This window comes from Labrus mixtus, chromosome 2 (assembly GCF_963584025.1).
Source record: "Labrus mixtus chromosome 2, fLabMix1.1, whole genome shotgun sequence".
Taxonomy (NCBI): Eukaryota; Metazoa; Chordata; class Actinopteri; order Labriformes; family Labridae; genus Labrus; species Labrus mixtus.
In genome coordinates this window covers 34,097,362-34,119,806 of record NC_083613.1, presented here as the reverse complement: position 1 = coordinate 34,119,806, position 22,445 = coordinate 34,097,362, and the positions used below count along the sequence as shown (strand labels likewise).

Genomic DNA, 22,445 nt, shown 5'->3' with positions numbered 1-22,445 from the left:
GGGGAGGTGGACTTAAGTGTTCTTCGAAAGCTGAGATCCACATTCACACACAACGCTGCACGGATTACGTAACAGCTGCTTTAAACTGAAGACGTAAAAATAGTAAGATAGATTTACTAAATATTTGTTTTTTATTAGTTTGACTTGTCTTGTTAAGTGATTGGATATACGTTCTTCAGGATTTGGATTATTGCAATATTTAAAAGTAGACCCTTTATGGGTGGTTTCACATTATAGGAACCTGGGCCCGGATCAGAGTACACTTGACCCCAAAGTCCGGTTCATTTGATCTACCCAAACCTACCATACTCGGGTACCGTGCCTCGGTCCGCTTGAAGAGGTGGTCTCAGGCACGATTCATGTGTACTCGAGCTCGAACCGTGCTCAAACAAGGAAGTGGACCGCTATATGGCGTCATTCTAAACGGCTCCTGACGCTTCAAAAGCCGTCGTATCCGCTTAGCATGACCCCGTTTTATCCTCTGCGCTGCACGCTAGATGTGGTCGTAGGAGGGTTGTTGTTGCCATGGTTACTTCTTCTTCTTTCTGCTTTTTGTGCAGATTTGTAAACCAACTATGTGCATACTGCCCCCTGCCGTATCAGACTGGGTATATACAGTAAGTGTACTCGGGTAACAAGATACTAAAGTGAACACAGTCCAGCGGGGGAGGGGCAGCAATCATGCTCGAGGGATGAAGTACCAAACAATCGTGACTAATGTGAAATCGCCCGAAGAGGTTGGCGTGAATATTTTTGTCACTTGAGTAGCGTTGCCTCAATACTTAAAAAATGTGTTATGATTCCAGTAAAAAATCAAACAATAAAGAAACCACGGCAACAAAAACAGAAGTCGCAGGCACCCAATATTTGTTATTTTCTTGTTTTTAACAGCTGATACCAAAACATTACCGATGTTTGGTGCAAATTTTTGATAACCAAAAAAATTACCCTACATTGGGTACCTCAATTTTTTTTCCTTGCCTTGGTTTTTTAAGCCTTCCAAAAGCGTTCCAAGTTACTCCCAAGTTTAAGCGAAACTAAATACTTTAGTCTGTAGTCGATCCGCTCTGTTGTCCTCGTTAGCCTTCCCGGGATCAGAGCACTTTCACTTTTGGACGAGTTTTAACCATCGCCAAAGAAGGGAAATTGGCGAGCGTCTAAGGGATGAAGTAAAAATCCAAGCATCCTTTCTGCCAGCAACCACAACTACCATCCATGCAGAAATCAGATTTTTCTCTTCCCTCTTTTTTTCTCTTTAATAGATCTCTGCAGACCAAACGGAGTCCAAGAATTACACTTGGCACTCCGAAGATGGTCTGGAAATGTTTCAGGCATAAATCGTAAGCTTTCAGTCAATCTGACAGACCTCCCAAATCATCCAAATCTCAGTCTCCCCCTGCTTCTCCCTGTCTCAGTGAACAGTTAACTCCTGGGGTTTTGAGTTTTTCTTTGTGAGAACTCGAAGCAGTCATCGCTCTGGCTCATGATAAAAACAGGACGGAGCTTCAATAACCGGAGAAAAGGGAGCAGCGACTTGAAGCTCGTCCATGAGGCCAGAATCAAAAACAAATGGCTGCTGCTTTGTTAGCCAGCGCTTCTGGCTCAGGTCCTGGACTTCTCATTCTCCGGAGGCCAGCGTCTGGTCCCTCAACAACATGAAAAACCTGCATCAGCACAAAAGTAGACTAAATAAATCAAGACTACCCCATATCAGGTAAAAAACCATCTCATTGGCTTCAGGCTCCACCAAGACCAAGCAGCAGTTTGTTTTAAAATTACAAGATCTACAAGAAGAAAAACTACAAGATCACAGGAGAACTACAAGGTCACAGGAGAACTACAAGATCACAGGAGAACTACAAGATCACAGGAGAACTACAAGATCATAGGAGAACTACAAGATCACAGGAGAACTACAAGGTAACAGGAGAACTACAAGATTACAGGAGAACTACAAGATCATAGGAGAACTACAAGATCACAAGAGAACTACAAGATCACAGGAGAACTACAAGATTACAGGAGAACTACAAGATCACAGGAGAACTACAAGATCAAAGGAGAACTACAAGATCATAGGAGAACTACAAGATCACAGGAGAACTACAAGATTACAGGAGAACTACAAGATCAAAGGAGAACTACAAGATCATAGGAGAACTACAAGATCACAGGAGAACTACAAGATTACAGGAGAACTACAAGATCAAAGGAGAACTACAAGATTACAGGAGAACTACAAGATCACAGGAGAACTACAAGATCAAAGGAGAACTACAAGATCATAGGAGAACTACAAGATCACAGGAGAACTACAAGATTACAGGAGAACTACAAGATCATAGGAGAACTACAAGATCACAGGAGAACTACAAGATCAAAGGAGAACTACAAGATTACAGGAGGACTACAAGATCACAGGAGAACTACAAGATCAAAGGAGAACTACAAGATCACAGGACAACTACAAGATCACAGGAGAACTACAAGATCAAAGGAGAACTACAAGATCAAAGGAGAACTACAAGATCATAGGATAACTACAAGATCACATTTCAGGAGAACTACACTATCAGGAGAATTACAAGATCACAGGAGAACTACAAGATTACAGGAGAACTACAAGATCACAGGAGAACTACAAGATTACAGGAGAACTACAAGATCACATCTCAGGAGAACTACAGGATCAGGAGAACAACAAGATCACATCACAGGAGAACTACAAGATCACCAGAGAACTACAAGATCACAGGAGAACTACAAGATCACAGGAGAACTACAAGATCACAAGAGAACTACAAGATCACAGGAGAACTACAAGATTACAGGAGGACTACAAGATCACAGGAGAACTACAAGATCACAGGAGAACTACAAGATTACAGGAGGACTACAAGATCACAGGAGAACTACAAGATCACAGGAGGACTACAAGATCACAGGAGAACTAAATAAATCAAGACTACCCCATATCAGGTACAAAACGTCTTATTGGCTTCAGGCTCCACCAAGACCAAGCAGCAATTTGTTTTAAAATTACAAGATCAACAAGAAGAAAAACTACAATACCACAGGAGAACTACAAGATCACAGGAGAACTACAAGATCACAGGAGAACTACAAGATCTCAGAGAACTACAAGATCACGGGAGAACTACAAGATCACAGGAGAACTACAAGATCACAGGAGAACTACAAGATCACAAGAGAACTACAAGATCACAAGAGAACTACAAGATCACAGGAGAACTACAAGATCACAAGAGAACTACAAGATCACAGGAGAACTACAAGATCACAAGAGAACTACAAGATCACAGGAGAACTACAAGATCACAAGAGAACTACAAGATCACAAGAGAACTACAAGATCACAGGAGAACTACAAGATCTCAGAGAACTACAAGATCACGGGAGAACTACAAGATCACAGGAGAACTACAAGATCTCAGAGAACTACAAGATCACAAGAGAACTACAAGATCACAGGAGAACTACAAGATCACAAGAGAACTACAAGATCACATGAGAACTACAAGATCTCAGAGAACTACAAGATCACGGGAGAACTACAAGATCACGGGAGAACTACAAGATCACGGGAGAACTACAAGATCACGGGAGAACTACAAGATCACAGGAGAACTACAAGATCACAAGAGAACTACAAGATCACAGGAGAACTACAAGATCACAGAGAACTACAATATCACATCTCAGGAGAACTACAAGATCACAAGAGAACTACAAGATCACATCATAGGAGAACTACAAGATCACAGGAGAACTACAAGATCACAGGAGAGAACTACAAGATCACAGGAGAACTACAAGATCACAGGAGAACTATAAGATCACAGGAGAACTACAAGATCACAGGAGAACTACAAGATCACAGGAGAACTACAAGATCACAGGAGAACTACAACTGCACATTAAAGTAACTCCACTCTATTCTGCTTTTAATTATTAAAACTTTGGACCTGTAGAAAATCAAATAAGTAGATCTTTATCGGGTCCTAAAATACTTCTGTTGGATTAAGAGGCCAGGCGGTTATGGTCGGTGGAATCTCGTCTGAATTTGGTCCGCTGAGCCGATCAGCTCCGACAATCAGAGGGCTTATTATAGAGTCCTTGCTGGCAGGCCGAGGAGTAAATCTGATTTGCGAGGCTGCAGGTACCGTCTGGTGGATCTGAAGGGGGTCAGAGGTCTCTGTGTCAGGCTGTCATGAGAGCCGTGTGACTCAGTCAGATTACGACATGCGGGAGAGGATTGCAGGAATACTCTGAGCTTTCCCTTCATCAGCATGAAGTCATTCAGGGACAAGAAACACTGATGAAGGAGGCATCGTTAACTGTTTCTACTTCTAGTCCTTCTTGGCCACTTTTCCCTCCTGTATGAGTGGAAGACTCGCTGCTCCAGCAGATAAGAGACTCCAGCCATGAGGGTTTTTTTCCCTGTTGTCTGGCAGGTGAATCACAGCTTAATGTCCTTGTTTAATTGGACACAAGCAGAGTTTGAGTTGAAGGATCACGTATGGAGTCCGAGCAGGGGCCACTGGGCTTTTCCGATCGGGTTGTGCCAGGGGTGTTTCCATCACCCCGGATTACCCGACCTACTTCAGCTGAGGCTTAAGACGATGAAGGAACACAGAGTCTTTGTACTCTCGCTAAGAGTATTCCCTCACTGTGACCTTTTAAAGACAGGAATCCCCCGACAGCAGGCTGGGTAAACAAACATGTAAATGTACTTAACCTCCACTCGGCTCTATTCATAGTCCGCACATTCATTCAGACGCTTAGCGGAGCTGCTCCTGACGGAAAGAAGACAAAAACAAGTTTCAGAGAGAGACAGATGAGTGTATACGAATTATTACAGACTGATTCTGGGATACCTGGGTGTGGCCTAAATCAGGGGTCTCAAACTCACTTTGGCTAGGGCCCACTGTTGGTACTGTCTTAAAGGAGGGCCCCTCCAATGTACGAGAGAACGCCATATTTCTGAAAAGGTAGTTTTTGTTTCCAGCAAGGTTGTCAAAATTCTCAAAACTTCAATACTTTTTGATACCAAGTGCTTTAAAATGGTACAATATCCGTTGTTGTAATGATTCATATAGGGCTCGACCGTTATGCGATTTATGAGCACGATACCGATATCGATGTTGGGAAGTTAAAAAATCCGATACCGATATATTGGCCGATATCTTTCTTAGATTTATGTCTGATCTTTAGAGATAAATACAGATATACACATTTATTGTGTTGATCCCTCAGTTATCAAACACTTGTTGAAAAGATTTCTAAGGAAGACAAGATGGTCACTCAACTGGAGAGTAACTGAGCATGTACGTGCATCACCGCTCCACACTCTGCAGAGTGATGATGTTTGTTGTAATCCATATAGCGCCCTCTGCTGGTGAAAGAGAACTGCTAGTGTAATACAATGAAACTCAAAATGAAATTCTATTTGACTGGTGAATAAATCTACAAATATCGGCGCATATCTGCAATAAAATGAGCAGATACCGATATATGCTAATATCGGCCGATATTGTTGGCTGGCTGATTAATTGATGGTGTCAAAAAGTGCTGAAGTTGCAAAAGACATAAGACAGGTGTGTAAGGGAGGAATGAATATCCAGCAAACATCTCCAGCAAACTCCTGCACACTGTCTAAATCGCTCAAAAACACTGGCATCATCCCCGGAGATAAACAAAGTTTTTATGCATTTAGACGATGTGCAGATGTTGAACTGCATTTTTCTGTTCATCAAAAACAAGAAATGACCCGACATTGGATTTCACAAAAAAGCCAAAGAAAGCGTTTGCGCTCGTTTGATTGTGTTTCATTTTTTGGCAGTACGGTGGTCAAAGTGTAGGGGACCAGCAGAGAGAATCACTCCCATGATTCTCCGTCAGCCTCACTGCATCTTTTGTTGTTGTATTGATTGAGAGCCCCCCTGGTGGCAGATTTTACATACTGTTCATTTAAGTGGCATCAGAATCAAAAGCATTTTTACTCTGCCTTGTCTCGGCCTCAGACTGGTGGACTCCGGATTTTAAATCAAGACCGGTCAAGACCACGACTGACAGAATATTTGTACACATCATGATTTGATTTGATGTTCTGATGATGATTTTTCTTTGATATTTATGCTCTAGGTCTTGACTCGGTCTCAGAGCACTCTGGTCTCAGTTAGTGCGGTCTTGACTATAACACAAGTCCCAGCACAATTTTTCTATGACAAACAACAACAACAACAACAACAACAACAAGGTGCATCAATACCAAGGAGACGACTCTTTACTCCTAAAGGCCAAACTTTATGACAGATTTCTTCAAGCTGAAGGTTTTTTGACTGCAGAATATTTTTATGTGTTGCGCAATCTGTTGTCCATCTGAAAAACAAAATGTACTCTGGAGAAAATCCAGACATTCAAGTTAAGAAAAACCAGATCAATCTTTTACTTCCTGTCCTCTTGACCTCTAATGGTTCCTCTGTAGATGAAAAACACATGAGGAAATGTATGCACGGTTGCAGATTTCAGAGGACGATTATGATGGGGAGGACGGGGTGACTCTGGGGGGGTTCACAGTGCTGTGGTGTTTGGCCAGCGTCCTGCTGGGAAACTCTGCAGATTATAGTGAGGGTCTTTCAGCAGACTGTTACCCTAAGTGAACCGATCAGCTCCAACCTCCAGGAACAGAAAACAAACAGAAAGAGATTTCTCCTGTTCAACGACACTAAAGAGTGAAAATGTGATTCCCAGAATCCCCGGGTGACGTCTTTAAATGTCTGATTTTGTTCAACAACAACTCAACAAAACAGAAGATTTAACTTTCATTTAACATAACACACAAGTTAGAAAATCCCTTAATTTGATTGGAACCAAAAACAGCGGGAGTGAAACATGATGATAACAGGTGTGTGTGTGTTAGTGTGTGTGTGATAGGGTGTGTGCGGTGTGTGTGTGTGTGTGTGTGTGTGTGTGTGTGTGTGTGTGTGTGTGAAGAAAGGGTCTGTAGGGCTTGAAAGCTTGTAGTGTAAATCCAAAATAATCCCACGTAATCTTAGTCAGCCTTGACTAAAAGAGCACTGTATGTCAGCACTCTGCGTGTGTGTGTGTGTGTGTGTGTGTGTGTGTGTGTGTGTGTGTGTGTGTGTGTGTGTGAGTGTGTGTGTGTGTGTGTGAGTGTGTGTGTGTGTGTGAGTGTGTGTGTGTGTGTGTGTGAGTGTGTGTGTGTGTGTGTGTGTGTGAGTGTGTGTGTGTGTGTGTGAGTGTGTGTGTGTGTGTGAGTGTGTGTGTGTGTGTGTGTGAGTGTGTGAGTGTGTGTGTGTGTGTGAGTGTGTGAGTGTGTGTGTGTGTGTGTGTGTGTGTGTGTGAGTGTGTGTGTGTGTGTGTGTGTGTGTGTGTGTGTGTGTGTGTGTGCCTGCCCTGTTCAGTGTATTAGCAGTCTGCTTTGTGTTTTGCTTAGCTTCACTGTGACCGACCAATCAGAGACGTCCACTGTTTGTAAACATATATGACTAATAAAACAAGCCTCCTTGATGTGCAGATTTGACTCTCACAAAAAACTAATTTTGAAAATGAAAATGAAATAAATATTAAATATAATAATAAACAATTACATGAAGTAAGCATATCATAAGGGCCCTCAAAATTATATGTGTGTGCTTAAACATTAGTATTGATGTACAGAGCAGCCATGTTGGATTTTAGCTTTAGTTTCTGAGTGGGAGTTCCGACTCCGGGGGGCGTTCCTGATGACGCAACTCGTAATTTCTGACTTCCGAGATCAAATGGATTGCACCACGAGGTATCGTTAAATCTCTAATTGTTTCCTGCCAGTTAAGTAGACTTCTCCCTTGCTTCAGACATAATTATTCTTCTGATAAGTGTGCACGTCTTCACACCCCTTTTCAGATTACTTTTGCTTTTCATTTTTTGTTATTTTTTCTAAGTCGTTTTTCTATTTTACATACTCTAAATTCATTTCTGTAGAATTCAATAACCTTGTTCCTAGCTCAATTTTAAATCAGGACCCAACACTCCTGAGTCCCTGCAGGAAGTCTGTGATTCAGCCTGCATGTCTGATTAGAAGATTGCGTCTGTTTTGCATTATTAACGTGAAACCCTCAGCGGGTGGGAATCGTCTCGTGTTACATGTGAGCTGGCAGCTGAATCCCTCGGCGGCTGCAGGCGGTGACACAGTGCGAGCGTGGGCGCAGCATGTGTGTGTGTCTGATCGTGTCATACACAACCCACGCTGTGTATCACATCATCATGTGAAAGTAACAGAGGAGCTCCAGTTTTCATATTCTGATGGGGAATTACTCCCATCATCACTAAAAAATTTTGATGATGAAACCTTAGAAAGCTGATATTCTATCACAAGATCACATCTGCACTCCTGAAAATTTCAAGATTATTTCAGGAAGACTGCTCCGGATATTCTCCTGATCTGGTTGTTCACATTATACTCCTCACAGCGGGAGACTATTTCTGTCAGACGGGAGGGGGGGAGAGGGTCTCCTGAGGTAAGACGTGATGTAAAAAGAACGATGCTGGACTGGTGGACGAAGCAACAGAGTGATTCATCACAGCTGAATTTACAGAATGTGATGATAAAGATATAAAGATTTCAGGTTTTATCTTATAAATTTAGGCAAACACACAGAAGCGTCGGCTGCTAAGCTTCTGTAATCACTGCCATGTGCTGCTCAGAGGTCAGCGGTCACAGAGATGTTAGCACCCCGCGACTGCAGGTTCTCATTAGCAGCAAAGGTCAGCTCAGCCGTGTGGGAGAAAGAGGTCTTTTTTTTTTATCCCAGAGGATTGTGGGTAAGAAGGAGAAGCAGAGTCAGACAGTGGCTGTGGGAGAACTGCACAGAATGAAGCTTCTGTTTTTTAAAAGATAACTTTTCAAAAAGGTTAAAAATCAAACCACATGGCGAGAAAAACACTTCTTCCTTCATCACACACACACATACTGTCTTATGTTACCAACTGAGGACCATCATTCAAAAATGACCAAGTGTGGACCCCTATTAAATCTTTTTAAAAATATATTTTTTTCATTTATCTTAGTTTGTTTAAGTTCAAAAATGCTTTTAAAGAATGCAAAGAGGGGACCTGGAACACGCTTTCAGGACTTCTGACATCCGCTTTGTCGACAACAATGGCGGCGGAGATGCTAATCTGACTCGTCTGTTCGTGGGTACAATTTCCAGGCCTCAAACTGCTGCTGACGCCAGGACTCGATTCATTTACAATGTTTTTATGTTTTCTTGGTGATATTTTCTTGAATAAAGGAAAATATTCAGACGCTGACGACAGAGGGAAGCAGAAGTCAACCTTTGTAACCTAGCAACAATGAGCGTCGGTGAGAAGCGCTCTGAAACTGAGGTTGTTGACGCTGCCAGGTCTTACTGGACAACGGACTCCTGTGTTCTCTGCGCTATGATTCCTTTTTGTCTATCTTTTGTCTATTTTCCTCTTTTGCAAAAAGGTCTATCTCTCTGTAGGGATCCTTTCTGTAATGCTGTCAGACTTTGATCTATCAAGGATAATAAGATTTCAGCCTTCAAAACGTCCTGTTAGCTCGGTTAGTTAATGTATAATGATGATGCTCAGGTCCTCTATTATAAGGGTCGTTCACACATACATCAGAATTGTTTCCAACAAGCAGGACTGTAACCGGGTTAGCCTACGTCTGTAAGACAGCCGTCCTGGTTAACTTGGAAAAACAGAAAACAAAAGATGAGTTGATTTTGGGAGTGAAGACGACGGCTGAAGCTATCAGCCTGTTCTCAGGGTAAATCTAGGTGGGAGGTTACGAGGTTAAACTCTGCATTCCTCAGCAGTGTGTGGTTTAAAAACACACACACACACACACACACACGCTCACACACACACACGCTCACACAAAATCAGAGTCAGTGAAGTGTAAAAAGGCTGACCTCCATCATCAGAAACATGAATTCGCTCAAAATAGATCACAGGAGTTTCTCTGCATGTTTGTTTATTGAAGTAGTCCATAATTATTTCTTATTTGTTGATTACATTCAGATTTTATTTTTATTTGCACAGACAGAAAATATATTAATTAGGTGATTATACAATTTCTCACAGATGAACCAGGATGTTAGATTAATCTTAGTTTGTTAGCTTGATGCTATTACATAGTTGAAAATGCCATTAACGGGCTAATGGAATTAGCATTGCAATAATCCTTACTTAGGAAACAATCTATTTTACTTAACATACTTAACAAAATGTGCTCATACTTAAAGTCATGTGTTATCTAAACTCTGACCAGATTTCATGTGGAAATTTTACCAGGAGGCTGGCAGGAAAAAATCAGGGTTTCAGGAGTTTTGTGAACATGCAAAAACATCAATTCAGACATGACACTAGATCAAGACCAATAGTGTGACTATTCAAGAACTGGGTCCCTTGCTGCATTCATGTGGTGTCGGACGCATCGGAAAAATACGTTTCCTAGTTGGAAAATGCATGTGAACGCTCAAGTCAGAACAACTACTCTATTGGAGCCTGACTTGCCGACTTGGTTTTCCATTCTTTTATTTTGTCCTCGTTGGATTTCTCCAATGCCCTTTACCGACTTCAACTAGTTAAAAATGCTGCAGCTGGACTGATAATGGCTCAAGACCCTAACCCAAGAAAACACAACCACATAACCCCAATCCTGGCCTCGTTGTTTTGGCTTCTGCTGAGCTACCGTAATGATTTAAAAAGTGTATTACTAGCTAGCTCTACATGACAAGGCCCCTTGTTACATAATTGACTTATTAACTCTTTTATGAGCCTGGGCGCCCCCTCAGATCAGCTGATCGGGGTTAACCGGTTGTACCCGGAGCCTGTTTGAAGATAAAGGGCTGTCTGGCTTTCGCAGTCCAACATGCTCCAAAACTCTGGAATGACCGCCTGCAGTCTTAAGTAAACATGCTATTGATTCAAAGACAAGACCTTAAAAAAGTGGAAGACCAATCTCGCATAGCCTACTTTTATTACAATACTCCGACTTTCTGAAGTGAAGTACTTGAACACACTGAAGTTGGAAGAACGACAGCTTCCCAACTCGGGAACTGGGACCGTCCAAGGAGCACGTGAATGGAGCGACTCACCAAGCTGCATTATTTCATTAAACAAAAAAACTGTAAGAAAACTTTGGGAAGGGAAATCTGCAGACACACTCACGGTTTCCTAAAGGCAACACTGAGTTCATCAGAAGGTTTATTAGAGTCTGCAGGCCTGACACAGACACACACACAGCTTCATATGGTTCAGTTATGACCTGTTGGTGTTGGTATTCTCATTGACTCGCTCCTTTAAGTGGGTTCATACGACTCTGGTCCTCTTTGTTTCTGCAGCTTCAGCTTCACTGACGGTCCTCAGAGGAGACTTCACACAGAGAGCAGCCATCTGTGGAGGGCAGGACGCTGCCAAAGCAAACACACACACACATAAACACACACACACCACAACAGGCTGCTAGACACCTTAATACACACAACATGGCGGCATAACGACTTATATCCAGGTTAACGGCCCCACGATGATTGAACTGATGAAATTGTTGTTGGAACATGTAAAGAAACCTCGTAACATGATCTCATCTGTTTCAAATAAAGGACAGCGGCCAATAATGTTTATGAAACAACAACAGTGTGATTATAAAAATAGTTTATTATCAGAGAATCTAAAGCAAAAGAGTACAAAATGGATAATGGAACAAACTGCAAAATGGTTAAGATAGAAACACTTTTTTGGGCGCTGATAGCCTAGCCGTTATGACACCCCATGTACAGAGGCTGTAGTCCTCAGCACAGCGACCGTGGGTTCAAATATGACCTCGGCCCTTTGCTGCATGTCAATACATAAAAATCCTGCTACTGATCCTAGCTATCAGGACATCATACCGGGACCTGGTACTATGTTAGCTAACCGAGCTATCAGCTAATGAAACTGGGACCTGGTACTATGTTAGCTAACCGAGCTAACAGCTAATGAAACTGGGACCTGGTACTATGTTAGCTAACCGAGCTAACAGCTAATGAAACTGGGACCTGGTACTATGTTAGCTAACCGAGCTAAAAGCTAATGAAACTGGGACCTGGTACTGATCCTACCTAGCAAGTAGTTAGCTGGTAGCAGCAAGCAGCAGGAAAAGTTCCTGCAGACACAGTTCATGGAGGAGGAGGAGGAGGAGAGAACATGTGAAGATATGAACACAGACAAGTTGGATTTTGGTTTTCCTACAAATGTGGAACGGGAATTATTTATAAGTTGTATGTAACCAACTGAAAAGGACACAAAATGATCCCACAGTCACAAACATGCAAGTGACAAGAGTCAACGTTCGGTTTATTTTGGGTCCAAACACAACGCTAGATGACAAAGTTTACAGACGCAGAAAGTAAGTACAAGGAAGCCCAGCTCTCCCATGCTGCTGCAGAGTGTGTGTGTGTGTGTGTGTGTGTGTGTGTGTGTGTGTGTGTGTGTGTGTGAGAGTGTGTGTGTGTCTGGGTGTTCTTATATCATGAAGACGTACTTGCTGCTGACTTTCTTTTTGAATCCTTAACGGCATCAAACCTCTGAATATCAAGACATCAGAGCCTGTCGTGATGCATACTCTACACACACACACACACACACACACACACACACACACACACACACACGTATGAGTTTACCGTAGTAGACAGTGTGTATTCTCAGTGAGTGTGTTTGCATGTTTTTAAGGATGATGTGATGGACCAACAGCTACCCCTGCTGACAGACAGAAGTCACTGCAGGTGTCTTCAGCCTGCTGTACCCATAATGCCACGGGGCAGGGTGCTTGTTTCAGTCTGTGTGTGTGTGTGTGTGTGTGTGTGTGTGTGTGTGTGTGTGTGTGTGTGTGTGTCTGTGTGAGTCAGCGTCACACTGACAGAAACATATTGAATACTTTGAATCTGTGTTGATGGCTGACATGAAACAACAGCTGCAGCAGAGGCGTGAACACACAGACACTGAGATGCTTAAATTATACATGTTTTATACATTTATCTTTATATTTAAAGATCTGTCAAAATGTCAAAATACTTTCTCACGTTTGAAATTCAAAAGGTAGTTCTGGAATTTTTTGTTGTTTTTGTCCCTGATATTACTTAATAAGAAAATAAGGGATGGTATATTTTGTATTTTACTTTATATAAAGATATGTTCTGAAATGTACTTCAATTAATTTTTTTTTGGTAAAAATGTTAAACCATAAAAAGCAATCGTAAGAAAATCGTATCGTGAGTCGAGTTTATCGTTACATCTTCAATATGACAGTTTAAATTATTAATAACTCTGACCCCTAGTGTTTAAAACGGGTACTGCAGTCTAAATTATAAACATCATAGAGAGCTGTACCCCCCCCCCCCCCCTCTCTCTAGAGTCCATGCTCACACAGGTCACCATGTGGTGGACTCTGAAGCTTCAGTGTTTATCCAGCTCTGCATGGGTCTGTAAACCTTTCTGTGTTCTAACCTCTCTCCATTTTTCAAAAGCATCTCCAATATTGATCCTAGTTTGAGCACGTTTCTGCTCGTGGAGCTTATTAGAAACATGCAGAGGCTTTTTAGGTCGGGTACAATCACTTCTATCTGGGGGGGGGGGGGGGGGGGTCCAAACCAATCCAGAGCGTTCAGGATAGGGTTGCCACCTTCCAAGCAGAAAAATAAGGGACACCCCGCAACTCAGCAGGGGCCTGACCACCACTGGCCCAACGGTGAGGTGGGGCACCAGTTGTGGTGAATCATGATTTAAAACGTTGTTTTAATGAAGTAATAAGAGTTATACTTAAAGTTTTAAGTGCTTTATTAACATTTTTTCTTTAATAATTTACAAAAACACAAAACTTCAGTGTAAAGGCAGATACAGTAATGTATGAACAATGAAATGAGTGTTTCCTTTACAATATATTCATTTTCACTGACACTGTGAAGCCAGTCATTACTTTCTACTCTCTTCTGTATTTCTGTATCCGTTTACGTTTCTATGGTTCACGGTGCGGGAATCAGAGACAGCTGCAGACATGTTTCCTTCTGACTCCTATGACTTTCTCTCACCCAATCACTGACGAGCTCTCATTGCTCATGCCTTAAAAGAACCAAGCAAACCAACGGACGCTCCGAGGAGGCGGGAACTAGCCGACTGAATGATGCTGAGTTCAAGGCATCTTGGAAATACGGGACAAACCGCGTCCCGTACTGATTCAAAACGGGACGCAATATCAAAGTGTAAAATACGGGACGATTCCGTATTTTACGGGACGGGTGGCAAACCTAATTCAGGACCAGAATCTAAAGTTAGTAGGAGGACATACTGGCTGCTGCATTGTTAGTCAGAGAAGCCAGCACTTCAACATAGCATGTTTCCTTAATGTCTGATCATAGTAAGGTCATTTTAAAATTGTATTTACTACATATCTTACTGATTGGCCCGTTAAAGTCATGAGACAGGAATTAAGGTCATTTCATAATTTAATTCAGTAGACATCTTGTATTTTGGCCCGTCTTTTCATTTTTAATCAGGCACTTCAAAGACGCCTACAGGCTGTCAAACATCGGGGTCCTGACGGGTCCTTCAGCCCTGAGCTGCTCCTCCAGTCTCCTTCCGTTAGCCGACAACCGGTTACAGAAAACCGACAAATTCACCGTAAATCCTGCTCAAACGGACCGGGTCCCGGGAGTTATGATGGGCGGGAGGACCAGCGCGTTGGCCGCGGGGGTGTGCGGAGCTCTGTTCGTCGGTTACTGCATTTATTTCGACAGAAAACGGCGGAGTGACCCCAACTTTAAGAACAGGCTGCGGGAACGTGAGTGTTGACCTCCTCCTCCTCCTCCTCTTCCTCTTCCTCCTCCATCAGGCCTCAGAGCTCAGATCCGGTCCAGTGTGGCTCGGTTCGGCTCGGTAATTCTCGGTTTGTTTTGTTTTGGTTCGGCCAGCCGGTCTTCACAGTATTAGCTTCTCTAACCCGCCCTGTAGTGGCCATACTAGCCGTATGTTCCATAAGGCTCTCCTGCCGAACCCCCTTTAGCTTTCTCCTCATTTTAAGATTTGATCCATAAACTGTCGTTTAAAAAACTTAAAAGTGATTCATTAACATCCAAAAACACAACACAATGTCTTCGGCTCAATTCGGCTGAACGTTAACCAAATATTTAATTGTAAATGTATAGATTTAGTTGAATTTCATTTGACATGATTTACTCTGTTACGTGCACCTTTGTTCTGTTTAATGTGATGAAGCTCTCATGACGAGCTCCGTTCACTTTTTACTCGGGCTGTAAACATTTTAAAATGTTTAATCGTGATTAGACACAACATATAAATTAGCATTTTAAAATTCCGTTGTTTTGTATTTAAAAATAAAAATTGTTAGGCTTTTATTTTGAAGTTTTGTACTGCCTTAAGATGAGAGTTAACTAGCTGTGTGCTTTTATTTTGAAATAAAGTAATGCCCTTCCGGTAGAGTGAAGGACATGAGTTTAAACACAGGAAGTGGTTAGGGATCCCAAACTGAGGTCAAATGAACGTTAACAAAGGTCAGTGTGTGATGTCATAAGGTCAATGTGTGATGTCAGAAGGTCAATGTGTGATGTCATAAGGTCAGTGTGTGTGTGATGTCATAAGGTCAATGTGTGATGTCATAAGGTCAGTGTGTGATGTCATCAGGTCAGTGTGTGATGTCATAAGGTCAATGTGTGATGTCATCAGGTCAATGTGTGATGTCATAAGGTCAATGTGTGATGTCATCAGGTCAGTGTGTGATGTCATCAGGTCAGTGTGTGATGTCATAATGTCAATGTGTGATGTCATAAGGTCAGTGTGTGATGTCATCAGGTCAATGTGTGATGTCATCAGGTGGATATTACTGTCTGAGAGTTTGTTAAAGTGAAATGAGACATTCAAGGATGCAGCAGTGTTCTTCTTTTACATCACTGAGACTACAGGGAGACACTGAGGACGAGTATCTACGGAGAGCCTGAAGGGACAAAAAAGCTGCGTTTACTAGTTGATGTTGACAGCCCCAGTCTTTAACTTCTGTCCCTGAAGTTTCTCTCTTTTCCGTGCTGATTAATCATCTTACATGAGTCCACGAGGTCTTCAGGTTAATACGGCTTAAAGTAGACCTACTAATAAGAATGTCTTACTTATGTCACATACCTGGGGCCGCTCTGTAGCGAGTAAACAAGGGCGGAGGGATTTGAGCCGTGGGGGCCCAGGGGGGAGCAGCGGAGTAAATTAAGGAGATAATAATCTAGATTATCAATTTTGAAAATCCTCCTAAACCACAAATAGGATTTATCGTCCAGCCCTAGTGACACCTCTGGTTGAAATGTGTGGTTTGACCTTGACGTTACCGGCAAGGTCAGGATAAAGTCACAGGATTTAGGCTAGGTTTGCCGATTACGTCACTACTTTCTAACATCGCTCTAGTTTCATTCTCTCAGTGACATGTTGTCACAACACCGGCCCTGTTTGTGTGCACCTCCGCAGACTCATTGATAGAGTCTGTTTCACAACAACAACAACAACGTGCGTGCGTGCGTCTGTCTGTCTGTCTGTCTGTCTGTCTGTCTGTGTAGCTCCCGCTGTGCCGTGCTTCCTCAACGCCAAAACAGAATGTGACCTCACAGACTTGGAGAATCAATATGAAAGTACAAAGGACGTGATGACGGCTGAGCTTAGTTAGAAAAGATGTACTAAGTCCGTTCAGTCCCTCAGTTTGTGAAGGGTTAATGATTCTTTGTTCCACACGTTGAGCTCAGTGTGAACTGTCCAATCATTAACCCTTCAGCGAGAGGAATCCGTCTCTCTTAAAACTCAAACGACATCGGTTCCTCTTTTGACACCACAACAACAAAAACACAGAAAGTCCGACACACCCAGTGTTGGATCATTTCTTGATTTTAATCACCGAAAATTGCACGCAAACTCCGACAGATTTATATGATTTGGACCGTGTGAAAGTACGACTGAAGATCTGAAGTTTCTTTAAAGATTCTGTACTTTTCGATTCTATGGCTGATTTTAATGAGAGAGGATGTAACATCTTTAAAACATGTGGTATCAAAAAGGTATTTAGCTATCTAAACTTTTGACGACCTTACCAACCCGGAGACCCTGAAGTGTCTCTCATAAATACAAATACCAGCAGCAAACCTTCAGATTTTAAGGAGCTGGAACACAAATATTCAACTCTCTTGCTTGATAAATAATTAATTTTGATTAAGAGTTGAGATTTACTTTGGAATAACTCGTAAATTCAACAGGAAGAATGATCAACATGTTCCACATAAATAAATCATAAAGTCTGTGTAAATGTGTCTCTGAGTCATGACTGTCTACAATGAGGGAGAAGCTCGAGTCCCGCTGGCTGTGTTGTTGTCAGAGCCGTGTTTACTTGGACGGGACAGCCGGCTCCTCCCCTTGTGTATAAAAGCTGTTTTAACTAGAGAACTAAGAACTAGAGAGAAGAAGAAGAACATACTCACTGATTATTTGGATGTTAGTAAGAGTTTTTAGATCACGCTCATTCTGTGTCAGTTTACATGAAATGTGAAGCTACAAGCTAACTAAAGAGAGCTAACATTAGCATGCTAACACAACAATGTGAAGCTACCAGCTAACTAAAGAGCGCTAACATTAGCATGCTAACACAACAATGTGAAGCTACGAGCTAACTAAAGAGTGCTAACATTAGCATGCTAACACAACAATGTGAAGCTACGAGCTAACATTAGAGCGATAACAATCACAGGTGATTGCAGCTCGAGCTTGACTCCTTCGGTTGAACGTGAGTGTAGAGGGGTTGGAGGTGTGTCTCTGGAGGAGAGCGGAGGCTTCAGGATGGAGGAGGTGTGGCCTAACAGGAAGTTTGTTTTGGTTTCATGCTGGAGCTCAAGGGCGACATCTACTGGATCAAGAAGTTGCACGTTCTTCCTTTAATATCCAAATCTGTGCAGTGACACACATGCACATAAAAAGTGTGTTTGTCCCGCTGAAGGCTCAGCTTTGTTCTCGTGGATCTGACCGTCTTGTTTGTGTTCCCGTTGCAGGGAGGAGAAAGCAGAAGGTAGCCAAAGACAGGGCCGGCATCGCAAAGGTAAGTACAGCGTCTTCTTCATACTTCACGTTGGTGCAATCAATCGTTCTCTACTGGCTCCAGAATGTGAGGAAACGTTAAAGCCGTGACTGATCTACTCGGGACAGTTTCAAAGCATTTCACTGTGGGTGTGATTTAAGCTGTCTCCATGTCGTGGACCAGAAGGAAAGGAGAGGAGTTCTGAGCGTTGTGTTTTTCTGCAGCTCCCCGACCTGAAGGACGCAGAGGCCGTGCAGAAGTTCTTCCTGGAGGAGATCCAGCTCGGGGAGGAGCTGCTGGCTCAGGGTAACACCTCTCTTTCTGCTCTCGCTCTGCCGCGTTTAGGCTGAACTTTTGACCTTTAAAAGACGGCGCCTGGAGTCTTTGTTCATTCTCACATGCACCTCAAATGTCTGGACGGTTTCTGGAGTTTTGTGAAGTCGGCCTTACTGTGTCCTCATATTTTGCCCTTCAGGAGACTATGAGAAAGGTGTGGACCACCTGACCAACGCCATCGCGGTGTGCGGTCAGCCCCAGCAGCTGCTGCAGGTGCTGCAACAGACTCTGCCTCCGCCCGTCTTCCAGATGCTGCTCACCAAACTGCCCACCATCAGCCAGGTGAGACCTCCTTCTTTGTGGTTAATGTGTTTACTTTGGAGCCCCTCTGTGCAGCCGCTTTGAAGCCTCCACACCTCGTTAAGTAGTCCAGAATCAGACGGGTAGCTTCACCATGTGGTCTTCTGTGATCCAGGTAGCTGTAACACCTGCCTGACTGTCCTGGACCTCATTCAAACCACGATGTAATACTTGTACGTGGTTACCATGGCAACAGTTATAGAGTCCTAGGTTGTGTTTTAGTACTCCAAGACAAGTCTGTTCTTATCGATTTGATCTGGACTAAATAGGTGTAGCAATATATTAATGACAAGACGTGAAGGTAGCAGTAAAGACGATCACTCCCATGATTCCCCGCCAGCCTCGACGTCAACTTTTCTTTTTGTTTGGATTGAGAGCCCCCTGGTGGAGGAATTTACAAACTGTGTTAAATCTCAGGATGATGACTAAACCAAACACAGAAGAACATAAACAACAGCAAGAACATAACGAATGCAAAATACAAAAATTTATTAAATACAATTCAACAGAAAAGAACCCAAAGTGCACGATACCCAACAGACATATATAACCCGACCATCACAAGAACCATCACAAGAACATCACAAGAACCATCATAAGAACCATCACAAGAACCATTATAAGAACCATTATAAGAACCATCATAAGAACCATCACAAGAACCATCACAAGAACCATCATAAGAACCATCATAAGAACCATCATAAGAACCATCACAAGAACCATCATAAGAACCATTACAAGAACCATCATAAGAACCATCACAAGAACCATCACAAGAACCATGATAAGAACCATCACAAGAACCATCATAAGAACCATCATAAGAACCATCACAAGAACCATCACAAAAACCATCACAAGAACCATCACAAGAACCATCACAAGAACCATTACAAGAACCATCATAAGAACCATTATAAGAACCATCATAAGAACCATCATAAGAACCATCACAAGAACCATCATAAGAACCATCACAAAAACCATCACAAAAACCATCACAAGAACCATCACAAGAACCATCACAAGAACCATCATAAGAACCATCACAAGAACCATTATAAGAACCATTATAAGAACCATCACAAGAACCATTACAAGAACCATCATAAGAACCATTATAAGAACCATCACAAGAACCATCACAAGAACCATCATAAGAACCATCACAAAAACCATCACAAAAACCATCACAAGAACCATCACAAGAACCATCACAAGAACCATCACAAGAACCATCACAAGAACCATCACAAGAACCATCATAAGAACCATCATAAGAACCCAACAACACGAGCTGAGACCAAGAGGACCAAAGATTTAAAAAGATGTAAGAAACTAAAAGAGCTGAAAAAAATCAAAAGATAACAGCAATAAGAAGGTAAGAGCAGGAAAAGAAAGTGATTAAAGGATCAAAAAAAAACTATAATACTATAACCAAAACTATAATATTAATAGAAATAAAAAGCATATATAAATATAAAACATAAAAAGACAAAGTAAGATAAAGAAAAAAGTTTTTGTGCAGTTCAGACAGTGTGTGAGTCCGCCTGCAGGTTTTATCGATGGATTCCTTCCTCTCTACGGCTCTAACTGTTTCTTTGTTTGTTTTTGTCCTGCAGCGTATTGTGAGTGCACAGAGTCTGAGCGAGGACGATATAGAGTAAGGCGAGGGATCAACAGGAACAACCCGCCCTCCTCTCGTGGACTCCTCCTCCTTCCATTCTGACCTGCCAACGCCTCGGCCTCCATCACTCCGGCCGACGTCTCTCACTCCCCCCATCAAGGCGTCCTAAAGGAAATTAATTTTGTATTCCTGGTTTACCCGCGACAGTAGCGTTTGTTTTTTTACTTAAATGACCCGTATTAAACGATCATTAACCTTTAGAGAGCAAAGCGAGCGCCCGCCCCCGCTCCTCCATCGTTACATGTGTGATAACAGGACATTGGCTTGTTCTTCTTTCAGGGCGGCGTGGGCGCACATCCTGCCCGCTTCATGCTTCAGGTTTCCAGTCTGTCGTGTTTGTTTATGATATCAGAAGGTTACAGGATTTGGAGGCCACAGAGTATTTATTGTTTTGTAATCGGTCGTCTTTCTGTTTTCGGTTCTCGAACTCGAAACACTTTTTAAAAAGTGATGAAATGTTCTGTTCATCTTAAAGAGGAAAGAAAAAAAATCAATAAAAAGTGAACAAACTCTGGAGCTCTGTGATCTGTGATTATTTCAAATGTTGTGATGGAGCAGACGCAGGTGTTTTCTAGTCTTCTGACTACTCAAAGCTCTTTTACACCGCAGGTCACACCAGTCTGATTTTTTTCTCCGTGCGCCCCTGAACAGCTTTCATAGGAATGACCGGGGCACCACCTCCAATGCTGTATCCACTCTGTAATGCATGGTACGCGGCGTGCGGGGACTGTGTCAGTAAAGGTGACCTCGGCTGCATCCGAATTGCCAAGTACCTCTTCAATCTGTCAGTAGTCAGTACCTACTATCTGCTGTTTACTGTTTAGTACCTACTATCTGCTGTATACTGTTTAGTATCTACTATCTGCAGTATACTGTTTAGTACCTACTATCTGCTGTATACTGTTTAGTATCTACTATCTGCTGTATACTGTTTAGTATCTACTATCTGCTGTATACTGTTTAGTACCTACTATCTGCTGTTTACTGTTTAGTACCTATTATCTGCTGTATACTGTTTAGTACCTACTATCTGCTGTTTACTGTTTAGTACCTACTATCTGCTGTATACTGTTTAGTACCTACTATCTGCTGTTTACTGTTTAGTACCTACTATCTGCTGTTTACTGTTTAGTACCTACTATCTGCTGTATACTGTTTAGTACCTACTATCTGCTGTTTACAGTTTAGTACCTACTATCTGCTGTATACTGTTTAGTACCTACTATCTGCTGATTACTGTTTAGTATCTACTATTCAGTAGGCAGATATTTGTTCCTACTTCTTCTGATTCATTCAGTAAGGAAGTGACGTCATTTACGTTTCCCGAACCGGCCGCATTCACCCGTTTTTTTTGTTTTTTTGTTTAGCTTTATTCAAGAAGAGTAATGCTCATATACAGTCAGGTAAACAAAAAACAATATCACAATGTAATTCAAGTAAAAGATTAAATAAGTAAATAACATACAGTACATAAAGATCAAATGAAAGACAGTAATATACAGAATATAAAATAAACCAATAAAGACACATTTAAATAGTGAAATCATTATTTAAATAGAGGGGGAAAGGTTTTATAATAATGTAGATATTTGTTTTATTTTCTGTTGTTAATTAAAAGTAGTGATTTCAGTCGGGACTTTAACTCTAGATTAAAAATTGATTCTATTAATCCACGCTCCTTTGTTTTGATTTGGAGGCGGACGTGACGTGACGATTTACGTTTAATTTCGCACAGCATTGTGGGTAAAATACAATTCATTTCCTGAAAGCACGCATCCGATCCATACTGCATGAAACCCGGAAGTTAGTATCCATACTGAATGACCACGAAAGTTCAGTATACTGAAACTCCCTACTGAAAAGTACGTACTGCCTACTGAACTGTGGATATTCGGAAAGGGCCCTCTTCTTCTTCTTCTTTTTTAAACACTGTTGATGGTTTGCAGGTGAAAGAAGATAAAAACACATCAC

General features: G+C 42.0%; 1 protein-coding gene across 1 annotated transcript; it reads left to right on the top strand.

The window, feature by feature from the left end:
* The first annotated feature begins 14,630 nt into the window (after positions 1 to 14,630).
* Positions 14,631 to 20,990, top strand: tomm20b (translocase of outer mitochondrial membrane 20b). The gene is made up of 5 exons (XM_061026409.1): positions 14,631 to 14,875; positions 18,123 to 18,169; positions 18,373 to 18,454; positions 18,624 to 18,766; positions 20,410 to 20,990. The coding sequence occupies exons 1-5, from the start codon at positions 14,752 to 14,754 to the stop codon at positions 20,452 to 20,454; spliced, it is 441 nt and encodes a 146-aa protein (XP_060882392.1). The 5' UTR covers positions 14,631 to 14,751; the 3' UTR covers positions 20,455 to 20,990.
* The last annotated feature ends 1,455 nt before the right edge of the window (positions 20,991 to 22,445 follow it).

Bases quoted from the DNA above. Each gene is read 5' to 3' on its own strand.
- tomm20b (XM_061026409.1), top strand. From the start codon at position 14,752: ATGATGGGCGGGAGGACCAGCGCGTTGGCCGCGGGGGTGTGCGGAGCT. The intron at 18,455-18,623 runs GTAACACCTCTC...TTTGCCCTTCAG, and splicing joins GGAGGAGCTGCTGGCTCAGG to GAGACTATGAGAAAGGTGTG. The intron at 18,767-20,409 runs GTGAGACCTCCT...TTTGTCCTGCAG, and splicing joins AACTGCCCACCATCAGCCAG to CGTATTGTGAGTGCACAGAG.